The 15156-nt window shown below is 48.4% G+C and overlaps 6 protein-coding genes and 2 non-coding genes across 8 annotated transcripts; 5 read left to right on the plus strand and 3 right to left on the minus strand.

Moving 5' to 3' along the window:
• The first annotated feature begins 450 nt into the window (after positions 1-450).
• On the plus strand, positions 451-2663 carry BKA67DRAFT_583793 (cytochrome P450). Its single transcript, XM_046104102.1, has 5 exons — positions 451-847; positions 900-1136; positions 1189-1818; positions 1905-2118; positions 2173-2663. The coding sequence occupies exons 1-5, from the start codon at positions 638-640 to the stop codon at positions 2550-2552; spliced, it is 1671 nt and encodes a 556-aa protein (XP_045952807.1). The 5' UTR covers positions 451-637; the 3' UTR covers positions 2553-2663.
• BKA67DRAFT_541267 (putative hydroxyindole O-methyltransferase) lies at positions 2629-3929 on the minus strand (the record flags this gene model as incomplete). The annotated part of the gene is made up of 2 exons (XM_046100902.1): positions 2629-3693; positions 3762-3929. 2 exons carry the CDS (start codon positions 3927-3929, stop codon positions 2629-2631), a joined length of 1233 nt encoding a protein of 410 aa, XP_045952808.1.
• Positions 3930-5374: 1445 nt separating this feature from the next.
• Positions 5375-6168, minus strand: BKA67DRAFT_583798 (uncharacterized protein). The gene is made up of 2 exons (XM_046104103.1): positions 6041-6168; positions 5375-5974 (listed from the first exon to the last, which is right to left on the minus strand). The coding sequence occupies exon 2, from the start codon at positions 5891-5893 to the stop codon at positions 5648-5650; it is 246 nt and encodes an 81-aa protein (XP_045952809.1). The 5' UTR covers positions 5894-5974; positions 6041-6168; the 3' UTR covers positions 5375-5647.
• Positions 5559-5666, plus strand: BKA67DRAFT_t175. Its single transcript has one exon. It is a non-coding gene; the product is annotated as a tRNA-Asn (tRNA).
• A 694-nt stretch (positions 6169-6862) lies between the features above and the next one.
• Positions 6863-8389, plus strand: BKA67DRAFT_525713 (diacylglycerol kinase catalytic domain-containing protein; the record flags this gene model as incomplete). Its single annotated transcript, XM_046098686.1, has 1 exon — positions 6863-8389. One exon carries the CDS (start codon positions 6863-6865, stop codon positions 8387-8389), a length of 1527 nt encoding a protein of 508 aa, XP_045952810.1.
• Positions 8390-8813: 424 nt separating this feature from the next.
• On the minus strand, positions 8814-9987 carry BKA67DRAFT_583800 (nucleolar protein,Nop52-domain-containing protein). The gene is made up of 2 exons (XM_046104104.1): positions 9735-9987; positions 8814-9664 (listed from the first exon to the last, which is right to left on the minus strand). The coding sequence occupies exons 1-2, from the start codon at positions 9784-9786 to the stop codon at positions 8937-8939; spliced, it is 780 nt and encodes a 259-aa protein (XP_045952811.1). The 5' UTR covers positions 9787-9987; the 3' UTR covers positions 8814-8936.
• A 2179-nt stretch (positions 9988-12166) lies between these two features.
• BKA67DRAFT_664143 (putative sphingoid long-chain base transporter RSB1) lies at positions 12167-13229 on the plus strand (the record flags this gene model as incomplete). The annotated part of the gene is made up of 2 exons (XM_046108317.1): positions 12167-12604; positions 12663-13229. 2 exons carry the CDS (start codon positions 12167-12169, stop codon positions 13227-13229), a joined length of 1005 nt encoding a protein of 334 aa, XP_045952812.1.
• A 1760-nt stretch (positions 13230-14989) lies between these two features.
• BKA67DRAFT_t176 lies at positions 14990-15081 on the plus strand. The gene has a single exon. It is a non-coding gene; the product is annotated as a tRNA-Asp (tRNA).
• The last annotated feature ends 75 nt before the right edge of the window (positions 15082-15156 follow it).

A 15156-nucleotide genomic window follows, 5' to 3' on the forward strand; every position in this document is an offset into this window, starting at 1 on the left:
TTTTTTTTTCATGAACGTGGCAATGGCATCAGGGTGTTTGACGTTTACGATTTAAACTTTTGGTACATGCTGGAGCCGGGCATAAGCAGAGTGGCATTGCATGATCTGCCCAACAACTCCAACACCTGAAAGCAAACATGACAACCAGTGAATTGCAATTATATCATAACGGTATTTAATAGTTATGCAACCTAAATAAGAGCTTAATTAGTTCTTAGCCTTAGTTATAAGGTAGATAAGACGAGGCCTTATGAACGTACTCTACTTAGCCAACACCTTCGCTCTTCGCACTATTCCCTTGACGCCGCAAGTCAAGCAAACTTATGTTCTGTACGTGCATTAGTCGCGCTTTGTTTTTGGTGATACGCAATGTTCGAGACTGTTTGACCTCGCTAAGATTTCAGCTGCAATGCAAGGAGTATTATCACAGCCTGACCCCTGGCCACTCCACACCCATATGCACGTCACGACGAATTCGGACAGGTCGCATAACGCATGCAGCTGGGCCTGTTCCGAGCGTTTATACAGCATGAGCACCATGTTTCTTTTCCCTCGCGCATTTCTTTTTTCCCCAACAGACATTCTCATAGGCTGCTGATTGAGTTCTGTCATATTTGAGTGATACCCAGATGACGAGATGGACCTGAGACTATGTGTCGTCCTTGCGATACTCGAAACATTGCTTATTACTGCCATTGATTGCAACGTGGGAATTTCCGTAGGCGAATGCAAGGCAACTGTAACGTTCTGGACGTTGTTCCTTGCCCAAATTCTGGCAATCAAGTTCTATCGCATCTTTCTATATCACCGATACTTCTCGCCACTCCGTCACTTGCCAACTCCGAAGGTCTGCTATGATTTGACTAATCATGTAGGTTATAAGCTGACTTGGGTATCAGGGCAATCATTTTTTCTTTGGTCAGGCATTGAACTTAATCAAAGCAGACTCCCCAACCACGCTTCATGTGCAATGGATGAAGCAATTTCCTGGCGCGCCCCTCATTCGATTCTTGACGTTTGGTAATAATGAGGTTCTCCTGGTCAATAGTCTGAATGCACACAAGGACATGTTTCAGACAAAATGTTATTCATTTCGCAAGCCGGATAGATGGTCGCGCATGATGAAAGACATAACTGTAAGCGTCTTATTAGGTTGACTATAGCGCATCTCATTGACGGAGACGTTAGGGTATCGGACTGGCAACTCTAGAAGGCGAAGAGCACAGGGCTCATAGAAAAATGTTGTCCAGCACATTTTCTCCCGGCAGCATTCGCAGGCTTCAGCCAGTATTCCAGGCCAAAGCAAGAGAGGTGTGCGAGCTTTTTGACCGCGCGATCGCTATCTCCGGGTACGAGAATGTTGGAGCTATCGACTGCACTGACACTTTCTCCAAGGCAACCTTGGATATCATGAGCCTCACAACTCTTGGTGTCGGCTTGTCTCATATGGCTTCTATAGGCTCTGCAGAGACACTGCAGGCCAGAGGTGAACTGGCGAAGTCTCCTTACACTTTCCATGAAGCATATAGCACTATCTTCGGCCCTGACACAATTGGAAAGCTGCTGATGTTCGGTAACATGTTTTTGCCCACTCGATGGCTGCCACTCGAAGCCAATCATAGGTTCAAGTTTGCGACAACTTGGCTTCACGACACGTTGTCGCGGCTTGTGCATCAGAGGTTTCGAGACGTCAAAGTCACATCTTCTGAAGGCAAGTACTCAGCAAAAGGCTCTCAAGACATCTTGTCTTTCATCGTAGAAGAGAGTATGCCGGGCGGTGTCGCATCAGGCATAACGAAAGACTTGGTCAAAGGACATGTAGGTCGACCCTTATTTTGTCCGATTCTTGCATCCCGCTTGTGGCACACGTTGCTTTCTCGAGACTAACAGTGAGTCAAATGTAGTTACTGCAGTTTCTGGGTGCTGGGCATGACACCTCGGCGAACTCAATCTCCTGGTGCATGCATACACTGGCGACACGGCAGGATTGCCAAGCCAAGTTGCGAGACGAGATCTGCCAATTGACCAATCGCGTACCCTCACCGGGTTTCTCTGATCTAGATAACTTGCCGTATCTGAACCAGTTCGTGAAAGAAGTCCTCCGAGTATATCCACCAGGTAAACAAAGTAACCCAAATACGTCTTGCGGCGGTGACTGATCTCTGCAAATAGCGTCCATTATTTATCGTCAAGCGAATGAGGGCATAATTATTGACGGTGTGGAAGTACCTAAGGACACCTGCTTCGAGGTTGTTGCAGCTGTGACATCTATGAATCCATACATCTGGGGTGAGAATGCGGAAATGTTCGATCCGTCGCGCTGGGACTGTTTGACAGAAGTGCAAGCGTCGCCTTATGCTTTTGCAGCATTCTCCAATGGGCCACGCATCTGCATTGGCCGCCAATTCGCCCTCTATGAAATCAAGACGATCTTGGTGGAGATCATCCGCAGTTTCGAGGTTCTCGATGATATGGAGCCCTTCACAATCGAGAATCCAGGGCTGACGTTGCGCCCTCATGGCATGAAGGTTCGTTTCAGAAGGACAGATTAGGTGCAAAATACAACAAAGTGAAAGGATATGAATGAAATTGCACTCAAATGCCTGAAGTTTATTGAGACTTGAACTATCAGCCAATCACGACCGCAGAACCTGTAGCAACGCCCTGTGCAGGGAGTTCGGCTTCAATGATGCTCTCAGCAGCTTCCGGATGACTGTAGATATAGCGAACCTTTAGCCCCGCTTTCTCAAGTAGGCTTTTCCAGTGTCCTTCAGTGCGTTCTAGGGATCCGCAGTTTGTCATCATGAGGATATCCAGGGTGCTTCCTGAGAGTGACGGGTTCTCATCAGAGATCGCGATTTCATTGATCAATACACGCGAGTAACCCGGCTTCAAAGCTGGCTTTATATTCTCCAGGATCCTGAGGCTGTCTTCATCGTTCCAATTGTGGAGGATCGAGTGCAAGTAATAGGCTCTGGCACCCTTGACAGGCTGAGGCTTGAAGAAGTCGTGGGCGCAGATCTCGAACGGGAGCGTTTTCTCTGTATCTACAGCTGAAAGTACAGCATCCAAATCCTCCAGGACCAGTTTTCCCGGATGCTCCGAGTGATGTTCTACGAAGCGTCTCAGTTCGTCACCACGATTGCCACCAATATCCACAAGCAATGCTTCGCCATTGTCTTCGTCGAAACCATTGACAAGACGCTCCGCTACAGGGTAGTATCCTGGCATGAACCAATCTGGCTTGCCAGCGCGGAATGATGACATGAGCGATTTGTGCAATTTTTCATATTGCGGCGTGGCATCCTTCCAATCGTAAAAGGATCGAGTTGTTTTGAAATGATGCTGGAAAGGGCCATCTGTCGCTGATAATGGCTCTCTATAGCTCGTAGACCTTAAATACTCTGGTAACTGATTAAACAGCGGTCGTGAAATGTCGTCAACCCATACAATGCTGTCCCTGTATTTCTCTTCAGAGAGGCCGTTGCTGAGGGTCGTGCAGTGAAGCTTCCCATCAGTAATTGTCAAAACTTTCGTAGAGACGAGATGCCTCATGAGACGTTCGATAAGACCTAACTGACTCCCTGTCATAGCCGCGAGCTCTTCGAAATCTAGGCCTGCTTTTCCAGCGTCTTCGAGGTATTGGAATATATTCAAATCCACTGCGATGCGGCAGATGGCTGATTTCGCAGGCTTTGGAGTGTTAAAAGAAATACTGACTATATCACTCCTGAGGATATTTAACAGTGATGATAACTCACCTCAGCCCAGAAAGAGCGCTGCATGAATTCGCTTGGCATTTCAAGGCGCGCGATCAAAGCATGGCTCAGGGCAAGAAGAGACTCGCGGGCTCCTGTGTCACCTTGCTCGTAAGCATTTCCAGCAGCAACAATGCTTTCTATCAATGAATACGCATGTGGTTCGGACATTTTGGGGCAGTATAGATGATAGAACATGTATTCTGATGGAATGAAAGGGCGGGCACCGCTGATGTTGGTATTGCTGGCCCGGAGGTCCGTTGGCAAACTTGCGTTTGGGCCATTGATCTGCCGTGTCAGCTAAATGCGCCAGTCAATCATACACAATGTTAGTTTGCTTATTCCGTTGCAAGCGTGAAACTTGGGCCAGAGAATTTCTAAATCCAATTACTGTAGAGCGATTATAAGTGGTTGGTTTGTTACACACATCCCACGAGACTCTCAGTACAATGTCTGTGTATCAAGTATGCTTCATCACTTGCAACCTGCATCAACGTGTTCGATTCCTTTACAGTTGAATAAGCGACACGCTTCTTTACCACGTCTCTCAGGTGCACACTGGTTAGAGTCTTTCATGGGTACTAAAATAAGAACGGTCCACCTGTGTTGACACAAACTCCAGTATCTTACAGAGGTTGGAAATCCATGACAATATTTCATGCGAAGACCCGCTTCAGATCATCTCCCGTGTCTTAGGATGTAGCAACCAATCTGCCATTGACCTGGGTTTATTAGCATCGGAGTGACTCATCCGGCGAGAATCCAGGCAACGATATATACAAAGACAGACTTGTCAGTTTTACCAACACAACCGAACGGCCAGGTGGCTTAATTGGCAAAGCATTCTAGTTTAACCAGAAAATATTCTGGTTGGAGCTCCAGTCCTGCTTTGCAATCAACTTAGTGGTTTCATCTAGAAAAATGTTGGTTCAAAACCAACTCTGGTCATCAATCTTACTTTTTGCATACTCTAAGTATATATTGTCCTTTTCTGAGTCAGCCAGCAATGTCAAGTGTTTCCTGTGCATAACGTATTGCCTATCATGAATTTTTCACCTGAATCTCGAGTCAAGATTGTACAAGCACAGATTTTCATGTCTACTTTGACTTTCCACAATAATTGGGATTGCATCTATGATGTGTCTGTTTCCGTTGCAAGACTTTCTGGCCACAAAGCTTAGTAGTGATTACCGAGTGACTCATATGGCTACAATATAGGCGACCAACGGAAGCGCAAACCTATATGAGCATGTTTACAAGGATCCGAAAATAACAGTAAAAGGCCAGGTAGCTTAACAGTCAAAGCATTTGGTAGCATTCATATTTGAAATGAAAGATGTTGGTTCAAGTCCAATCCTGGTCCTCCATATTCCTTTTTGTTTGTGATGAGTATTCGTCCCCTGTTCCAAGAAAAACGAAAACCATTTTGCCTTTTTGATTGCTCCCATGAATCATGGTGCATGCTGGAGCCTTAATTATTGTTCGTTTTACGGTGAGCAGTGTTGACATCTGCGGCTTGGTAGCCCGCATCATAGCAGGTCTGGAGGTTTGTTCTACACTCGCAGCAATTACATGAAATAACATCGCTGTGCTCTTTGCATACATATAAACAGGAACACTGTCACCCTTACATTCTCTTAAGTGAGCACAGCTGCGTGCTAGTGCAAAGCTTACCCCTGCCATTGTATGCAGGCAGCCGTAGGCATCTATATACAAGTGCAACTTATGGTCAAAGACCGCACAAAGAATGTAAGCACATAAGACATATTAGAGTGAACCCATCAACAAATACTCGTTCCTGGCCAGGTAGCTTAATGGTTAAAGCATAAGAATGTTGCATCCTTAGCTTAATAGCTAACGCTCAAGAATGTTGCACTGATGATGTTGGTTCAAGACCGACCCTGGTCCTTTCTTTCATTTTTGGCAAATATGATACTCACGAACTCGCAGTGTCCAGCCAGTGCGTAATCAAATACATGGTAGTGAAAAGATGCCCGAAATGTTTCCCAGTTAACGTCATTCACTTTTCCCTTGGTCCAACCTACTACGAATTGCGGCTCAGGATGCTCTTGTTCCAAGACTGGCCAGCGTGCGTAGAGCAGAAAGACATGCAAGATAGTCTGTAGACACATCATATACTGCCTCTTGTTGTTGGCAGTTTTGTCTCTGGTCTTTCGTACTCATATATGTTCATGTCGCACATGATGACTGCCTTTCTGTTCGCAAATGTTGGCGCTAGTTTTATGACGTGGGTACTGAGCACTTGGGTAGGGGTGTTTTACCTTTGACATCGAAATAGGGTTGATCAGGTGGCATGAATCTAAAATATTAACTTAGTCCCTTCTGTAACGCATAGACAATTGATTGATCGCACTATATAGCGTAAATAGTGGACACCACAAGATTTCCCCCCTTGTGGCTTCTATGGTTTCTTCAATTCAGACGAGTAGGCTGCGCCGATGTTGGTAGCGCTTATCTACTGCCATCAGCTAAGTAGCGAATGCAACTAACTAAAAGCTGGGGTTGCACTTGCATCAGGGGTTGGAGAGCGCTAACAGGAAGATCTTCGATGCGGCCTCGGGATCCATGGAGCCCGAACCAGATGGGAAACCCCCCAAAGCTTTGTTTACAGCTAGATTCGACTAGGATTCCACCTCTTCGTTTGTCAGCATTTAATATTGAGAGCAGAGCATAGTCTTGTGCTTGGTACCTCCTCTTCGGTTGCTTTGTGGCTCATTTACTTCTTGTCGCTCGCTGTATATCTTGTCCATCTTACTATCGCTATTGACGCGCCTCTAGACTTGGGGGCCCATTGGCTACCGACTATCATACTGCAGTATACGAACAACAAGGCGCGGGGACCCTCGTCAGCATAGCACAGGTAAACGCGTGGCGATATTGGTTGGATCGGCAATAACAACAATAATAATAATTGAGGCGACTGCGTCAGTTCTCGTGTCTGCTGCCTGACAAACCTGAAGCTAGCCCGCCGAAAGTGCCCGCGAATCGAGGATCCGATCTCTCAAATCACAATGCCAACCGCCGAGCCACGAGCTTCAGAGTCGGCCCCGATGCTCAATGCCTCCGGAGCACCCGAGGTACCCATGTCCCAAGAGAACAGCGTCGAGATCTCTGCGGCCACGGACGTGTTGAATCTTGGAAAGGGCCTCTCGCTACACTTTCAGGGCGACGCCTTAGTTGTGAAGGATAAGAGAGCAATAAAGCGCGATCGGTCCAAGAGGGTTTGCGGCGTCTCAGTTGGATCCTCGAAACCCGAGTTCACGATACCGTTTTATCACATCATTTGGGCGGAATCGGGTGACGAACTCTCTATCGACTACGTACTTGTGAACAAGGAGAAAGTCACCCTGAAAAAGCTCGTCTGCACCGTATACGACCCCTTGCAACCCGTCGCGAACGCCTGGAAGGAAGAGCTTCTGACCCGTGCCTACGGGCAGTCGCAGCGAGGCAAGCGTGCCAAAGTCCTGGTGAACCCTCACGCCGGGCCCGGTGATGCCGACAAGATCTGGGAGCATGAGGTCAAGCCGCTTTTCGTTGCAGCACGCATGCCACTGGACATTGTCCGGACAAAGTACACGGGCGAGGCGATTGAGATCTGCGAGAATCTGGACATCGAATCGTACGATATCGTCATACCGTGCTCGGGAGACGGACTGCCCTATGAAGTCTTCAATGGGCTGGGAAAGAGGCCCGATGCGCAACGCGCTTTGAAGCGGCTTGCAGTGGCGCACATACCCTGCGGAAGCGGGAATGGGCTGAGCTGTAACATCAATGGGAGTTTCAAGGCGGGGCCGGCCGCGCTGGCAATCATCAAGGGTGTGAGAACGCCCATGGACTTGATGAGTGTCACTCAAGGTGACAAGCGGTTGTTGAGTTTTTTGAGCCAGTCCTTTGGTATCGTCGCTGAATGCGACTTGGGCACAGAGAACATGCGTTGGATGGGCGCCAAGCGTTTCGATGTTGGTGTGGTGCAGAGAATATTCACCAAGAGGACATGGCCAGCCGAGATCTCTGTCAAGACGGTCATGTCGGACAAAAATGAGATCAAAACACATTACAAACAAACTCGGAGCGAGGACTTCTCGGTTCGAAAGGAGAAAGAAGTCGTCGGCGGCTCTTCAGTCAATGGAGGGTCCGTGTCGAGCCAAACAGATGCGGCCGAAGGGCTGCCACCTCTGAAGTATGGTACCGTCAATGACAAGCTGCCCTCAGACTGGGAAACCACTACCCACGATAAACTTGGCAACTTCTATTGCGGCAACATGGGCTATATGGCCCCAAACGCCAATTTCTTCCCTGCGGCATTGCCAAACGACGGATTGATGGACTTGGTGGTCAACGACGGCAACATTTCTGCCTTGAAATACATAGACCTAATGACCTCGATCGAGAGTGGTCACTTCTACGGCAATCCTCTAATCTCGTACCGAAAGATCGTAGCATACCGCCTCACACCGAAGCAGAATGATGGTTACGTCAGCATCGACGGTGAGCGCATCGAGTTCAAGCCTTTCCAGGTCGAAATACATCAGGGACTAGCTACTGTATTGACGAAAAACGGACGCTATGAAGCGCCTGGGCCCCTAGGCTGGGACACTGGCTCGCTATGAACCAGCCGATTTGGTGAGCCCGAAAGCCATGATAGCCTCGACTATCAACTGCAGATACTTCGCCAGTGTACTGCGGATACATCTCGAAATTTACCAGATCTTAGTTGTTATTACGAGTAAAAATACGGCGATGTAATACAGGATGAAACCGATGGCGACATTCAAGGGGGCAGATATATGATCTGATTGATTGCGTGGCATTCTGCAGGACGGCCTGACAGGTGTTACGCCGTCAGCATTTCAGCGTCAAAGATGGGACAAGGGTTGGACAACCAAACGGTAAGGAACTGTGGAGAATGATTAAGCGATTGATAAGACGGCAAGGAGCCTTGGAAGCAGGTCGAGCGAGACGCATAATACCCATATAGACTACAAGGAAGCGATTAATAATTCTCACTGTACAGTCGCCGAACCCAAATAAGAATTATCAGGAAACCAAAATGCTTGTTTTACCATGCTATGGATATCTAGACCTGTGACCTGAGCCGGAACGCCTGAACTCCACCCAACGCAAATGGTGCTTCAAATCATACATGGATGAGATTACTCAATCGTCAAAGCCGCCAAATTCGTCATCTTGCTCGCCACCAGCATCAGTCATCTCGTCGTCCTCCTCCTCGTCGCTCTCTCCCTCGGTCTCTTGATTCCAAGGTAGTCTCTCATCCAGTCGACTTTCCTTGGCCTTGGGCTTGACCGGCTCCACAGTATTCTTGATCATCTCGTCCAGGATTTCCTTGAAGTCGGTCAAAAACACGACGTCCTTCTCGGTGGCCTCGTCTCCGATAAGTCCTGCCTTCTCGGCCTCGTCCACCCAGATATCCAGGACATGTAGTCTCAAGCCGACGGGCACCCTCCTCAGATCGCCGGTGGTCTCGAGCGGCCAGTCCACGAACATGGCCAGCAGGTCATCTTTCCTCTTCTCGCCCTTCTTGCCCTTGCCCTCCCTGACCCACAAAAGACTCTTGCCGAGCACCCGCCTCACCAGCAGGAGGAACTTCTCCATGCGCAGCACGTCGATGCCGGTCCACTCACGACTCATGACGTCCCAGAACCCGACCAGCCAGGGTATCACGGCCTCGTCGGGCAGGGCGTCGAGCAGGCCCGCCAGGTCGGCGCAGAGGTTCTGCTGCGGGATCGGCCGGTCCTGCATGTACAGGGAGTAGAACAGGCCCTTCCAGAGCTTGAGGTTGTCGAGCTTCGAGAGGGAGCGCGAGGTCGTCGAGGCGGTCAGGAAGGTGCGCAGGGTCCCGAGGGCCTTCTCTCTGGTCTTGCGATCTGTCGTATCGTTAGAAAGGCAAGTCCATGCAACCGTTGGAAACGATTGGGTTCAGATCGCAATACGTACCACTTGACGCCAAGTTCTTTATGAACGGCATGCTCCTTTCTTCGCCTGACATGTTTGCGGTGTCTGACTTGCGCTTCCGTGGGGGAATAGATACGTGTGTACGATTCCGTAATGGGTTACTCGGAAAACGCAGCTGACATGAACAATCGCGGATTGGCAAATTTGTGGTCGAGATTTATCTTAACAAAGTACTTGCTAATGCAGTTCCCTGAAGCCATTGGCGCTTCCCCCAGAATACAAAAATTTTGGCCCCGCGGTCAGCAAAAAACGGAAACGTTTCCGCTCCCCGCGCTCCATAACTTACTTAGCTTGGGGCTCGGAAGGATAATGAAGAAAAAGAAAGAAAATGAGAAAGCAAAACTCCAAAGTTGCACTGCACCTTCAACCATGACAAACGCAATCACACATTATCTTGTACCCGGCCAAGTTTTACGATGTGCTGTCATACAAAATGCGCTCTTGAATGCAGGGTGGGAGAAGTTGGCTGGAAGATTAGGGTCCCCCGCGACACCAACAATTCCCTGGGACGATACGTCTAATCGGCCATCTTAAACTATTCACCTGTTTATCTGGATCTCATCTCGTTCGCGACGAAGCAGTAACCAGAAAATTGGGCATGCCAGGTCGGTTGCTTTCCCAACCAAGGCCTGATCTATGACCTACGCTACCATCTGCTGTTAGGTAGGTCGCCACTCCATGAACTCCCCATAGTCTGGCCCAGATCCACGGAGCATCCATCCGGCGCGAAGGGCCTTCGTGCAACCTCTTTCAGCCGGCAAAAGCAATTTCGGTATACCGGAGGGGTTCCGGTATGCTCTCTGGAAGATGCTGTGCGTGATTCCCCAATGTTTGTTTCCTGGTCCAGGCAATGGGTGGATGATGATACCAACATCTACAATCATACAGTCGGGTAGGCATGCGGTGACAGCTTCATGCGCGGATTATTACAGGGCCGGCACATCGAGTAGAAGTGTTGACGCCTATTTCAGCCACATTCCGAGTCAATGATCCTTCCGGTATTTTGTGGCCAGGCCACCACCATCATCCTTAGGCCCAGCCATGCTCCAAGAGACTGGACTCCGATGACCTCGTCTGCGCGACGGCTGTGCGAACGATCATTTCTAGTGCTATCTATGCTTTTTCGCCGTCTCTTGGATCTGCTGTCAATTATTGGAGGACAATGGATTCCTCATCTCGCAGTGTCATGTGGTTGGAGGATCAGCCTCGTCAGATCCACAATGCGAGCATACAAATCAGCACTGAGGAATACCATCCCAGCATAACACTACAGTTGCATTAATGCTTGCGAATTGCTTTACATCATGTAGACCTATGGATGCTCAGCCCTATATCGATCAAATCAGAATGCTGCACTGCTCACTCCCACTTGGATTGTGGCGTGGGCTGTGCTTAGAAGGACGCTGCTTCAATGTCTGCCTAACGCCATGACGCGGCTGAAGCATGTGTGTCTGCAATCTCGCTCACCGAAACAATAGAAACAACAGGGTCCATACGAGCTAACCACTCTACAAGCCGGACTATGTTGCCGGCATCACTAATTTTCCATGTGCTGGCCCAGCGATAAGGTTGCATCTTTGGGATGCCAGCTTCACGATCGCGATTAGGTTCTCGTGGCTATATTGCTAAGCCGAACCAGGGGATGACTAACGATAAATTTTGCACAGAATCTAGCTACAATCGTCTCGCACGGTAAGCATGAAGATGGAATGAAGAGTTTCGTCATCCATATTTGATCCATATACGTATGTATACGAATTACTAACCCAAAAAACCGTGGTAGAGACGTGGTCGAGAGGGCGCTTATATTCGGGTTTCGGTAGGCTAGTAGAGCGAGACAGCATCTAAAGCTCGTCAGCTCCACGGGGTGGATCGTAAACCAAGCCTTGTCAGGCTAGCTGATCGCTGGCCGCAGGTGTTTCATAAGCTTGGAGTCTTCCGGTTCTGTCATCTCGTAGACTAACCCAAAAACTGGTAAGATCCAGCTTACACGTTCCATCTATCCAGGCATATTCTGCACCTTATACCATCAATCTCTCTGCTAAGCCAAGGCTGAGGCGCAGCTTGAACTTGGCCATTAACGATTGTCCGACGGCACGAGAGAGCGATGCCCGAGCGCTGTGTCCCTCGGACTGTGGGTCTGGGAATTCTTTTAATGGATGGGTTGGCCGCATTGTAGTCGTCTACTTCCCTTGGACTCTTGGAATCAGATCAGTCAAATAATAAAGGCATTGTCACTTGGAACGTTCTCAATGCAGGTCTTGTTGATATAACATACTTGCATAATTTCCAACCCAGCCCAACACTTGACCTTCGCGTACAGCACCGTATGCTTTGAATCTTAGTCCAGCGATTACCGAGTATCACATACAAACGCACATTTTCGAAGCCAGAGCCTATTCACTCGTGACGAAATGTCGGGAACGAACAGCACCTTCACAAAGGAACTATTTCACCATTGCAAAGATTTGGTCGACGTCTATCCCGAATACTGTAGGTATGATGATTCATACTATGAGTACCGACTCTGGATAGTACCCAACGCCCTCTTTCTAGGCCTCTTTTCTATATCATTCCTGGGCTATGGAGGTGTTTGGGGGTTGACCCGTTTCCATAATGCCAAATTCTCGGTTGTGATGATGTTGGGAGTGCTGTGCGAGATCTTGGGCTACACGGGCCGTGTCATGAGCTGGCTGGATCAATGGGACGAGAACGGATTCCTAATCCAGATCTGCTGCTTGACCATCGGTCCTGCCTTTATGGCAGCAGGTATCTACTTCTGCCTCCGAAATATTGTCGTGATATTCGGAGCGGAGAATTCGCGGCTCAAGCCTGGATGGTATCCTCGCATCGTGAGTTTCTCCATCCGCTCACGCCTATTCTCAAAGCTGGTACTCATATATCATATAGTTCATCCCTTGCGACGTTATTTCGTTGATACTGCAAGCTGTTGGTGGCGCCATGGCGTCCATCGCAAGTCACAATAACACCAACGTCAAGCCGGGAAACAACATCATGATCGCTGGCTTGGCCTTCCAAGTCTTTACATTGTTCGTCTTCATCATCCTCGTTGTGGACTTCGCCATTCGGACTCTCCGGAACCAGTCAAGGCTCAATACGAATCCTGCCTTGGTATCCCTGAGAACTTCGACACGCTTCCGGCTGTTCCTCGGCGCACTCAGCGTGAGCACCATCTGCGTATTCTGGCGGTGCGTGTTCAGAGTTGCCGAGCTGAGTGAAGGCTGGTCCGGTCCGATCATGAAGCAGCAGAACCTGTTCGTCGGCTTCGAGGGCATCATGATCGTCGTTGCCGTGCTGGTCCTGAATGTGTGGCACCCCAATCTGTGCTTCAGAGGTATGGAGGACCACGTCAAGACAAACGGTACTACAAGTGATGTCGGCGTCACCGAGGAGGCAAAGGGGCCGTCGCTGCCAACGTCGTTGGCGACGAGCGTCGACGAGCACCAACGGTATTGACGGACAGGGTGCATGGTGGTTATGGGGGGAGTTCTGGGTATACCCGGGTAAAAAACAATTTCACCTGAGTACTTTCTGTTGGGTTTCTTCATGTCTGGATCGGAGTCAGAGTAGGTAATGGACAAAAACGGAGTTTTAGGCAGGCTGATATTAAGTAGACTGTATAACATGATACTAGTCAGATAATCGTGCACAATAATGTAGACAACTTTATAGTAAACACTAATATCTTTCATGTTTTATACAATGACCTCGTCCCTTTCGATGATTACCACGAGTCTTCTTATGCGTACCATTTCCAATGAACAGTTATGGTTGAACCTGTTGCCATGCTCAATGTTAACCAACATATTCATGACCCCCTTCATGTTGGAGAAAAAGTGTGTGGATAAATCAACCTCACCTTCTCAAATTAATATTAGTTTCTTTTCCGAACAGTGACTCTAGGACGACAGGTCAAACAAAATGATCATCCAACCCACCTTTCAGCGTGCACACCCGCATTTTCATGCCGCAGTTCCGTGGGCTATGACACTGGCTAAATTTGCATCCTCTCACCGCGCGGGTCCGACAAATCCTTCCAGACAAGTCAATTGGTTGGATGAAGCTCACAGCTCAGAGTTTTTTTGGGGGGGAATTTTTTTTTTTCAGTTTCAAAAGTGTAGAAAGCTCAAGTCGAGTTGGGTGACGAGGCCAACGTAATTAGACCAAGCCACCCCAACTCACTTCTCGGCCAATGGTTCTTCTGTGAGCACACATCCGCCGCCTGCTCCTTCTCCAGCACAGCCAGTCACCGGTTGATAGGAATTGCATATCTTGGGTGCTTACCTTCCCCTGTCATGGTGAGATGCACATGTACGCCCCTGTCAGACTCCAGCAATGGGAGCGTATATGGTTGGCTACCAGTGGAGAAATGATTTCTTCGTATAGTGCATTGAAATATAAGAGCCGTTAATAGTATTCAATATTGTCATTAAGCCCCAGGCCAAGTCAGCAACCCTTGATCTTGGATACCGAGAGTGGTTTACTCCTCCAGTCGATCACCGCCAAGAATATCCGGTGATGTCTATCGATATAAGTTTAGATGCCGAGGGTATGGGAGCGAACCAAAGCCCAAATGACTAATCTAGATGTGTGAAGGCTCTCTGCATTGGATCCGGGGAAGACCGTAACAATTCATGCCGACTGCCGATCCTGAAAAGGCTATTGCCAAGTTCCCCGGTAAACGGGGGACTGAACGCTGGAAAACCAGCACAGGAAATGACATGACATTAAAGCCAATGCAAATATAATATATTCTCTATTTTGAAACTACTGCCTAACGTGTGTTCGGGTACTGTGTTGAGGCACGCCAGAGGTCACACAGAATAATGGTAAATCTGCAGCGGATCTTCACACCAGAAGCGCAGCGTCAAATGAGAAAGTATCCATCAAATATAATCCGGGCTTTCGAGATAGAGTGTAATGCTGCATTCGCATAATCTATAGAATTATAGAAACTCCCACGTGGACATGTACGAAATTGAAAGTGTTACTCATATAAACATTGATTCAAGAGTTATGTAATAGAGGTCAAGACTAGTCTGCATAGATCCCACCTGGCTTGCCACCAAACAGTCTGATCACTGAGATAGGCGTCTCTCGTTCAGCTTGAATTAGGATGGCGGGAACCGAGACAACCCAGGAAGTGGATTGCTTGCGTCATATACATCCGTAACCGCCCTTTTGCCCAACCAGATCCAAAAAGGATCATATCAGCATCTCGATTAGTATAGTGGTCAGTATGCCAGCTTGTCAATCTTCAAGGAAGAACAACTCGCTGGAGACCGGGGTTCAATTCCCCGATCGAGAGATCTTTTGCTGTTCCGTGAATATAACTTTATTCAGTATGTAGGCGATCACGTTGTCATTTTATACCAACACAATT

This window comes from Truncatella angustata (genome assembly GCF_020726525.1).
Source record: "Truncatella angustata strain MPI-SDFR-AT-0073 chromosome Unknown BKA67scaffold_10, whole genome shotgun sequence".
In the NCBI taxonomy this organism is placed as follows: domain Eukaryota; kingdom Fungi; phylum Ascomycota; class Sordariomycetes; order Amphisphaeriales; family Sporocadaceae; genus Truncatella; species Truncatella angustata.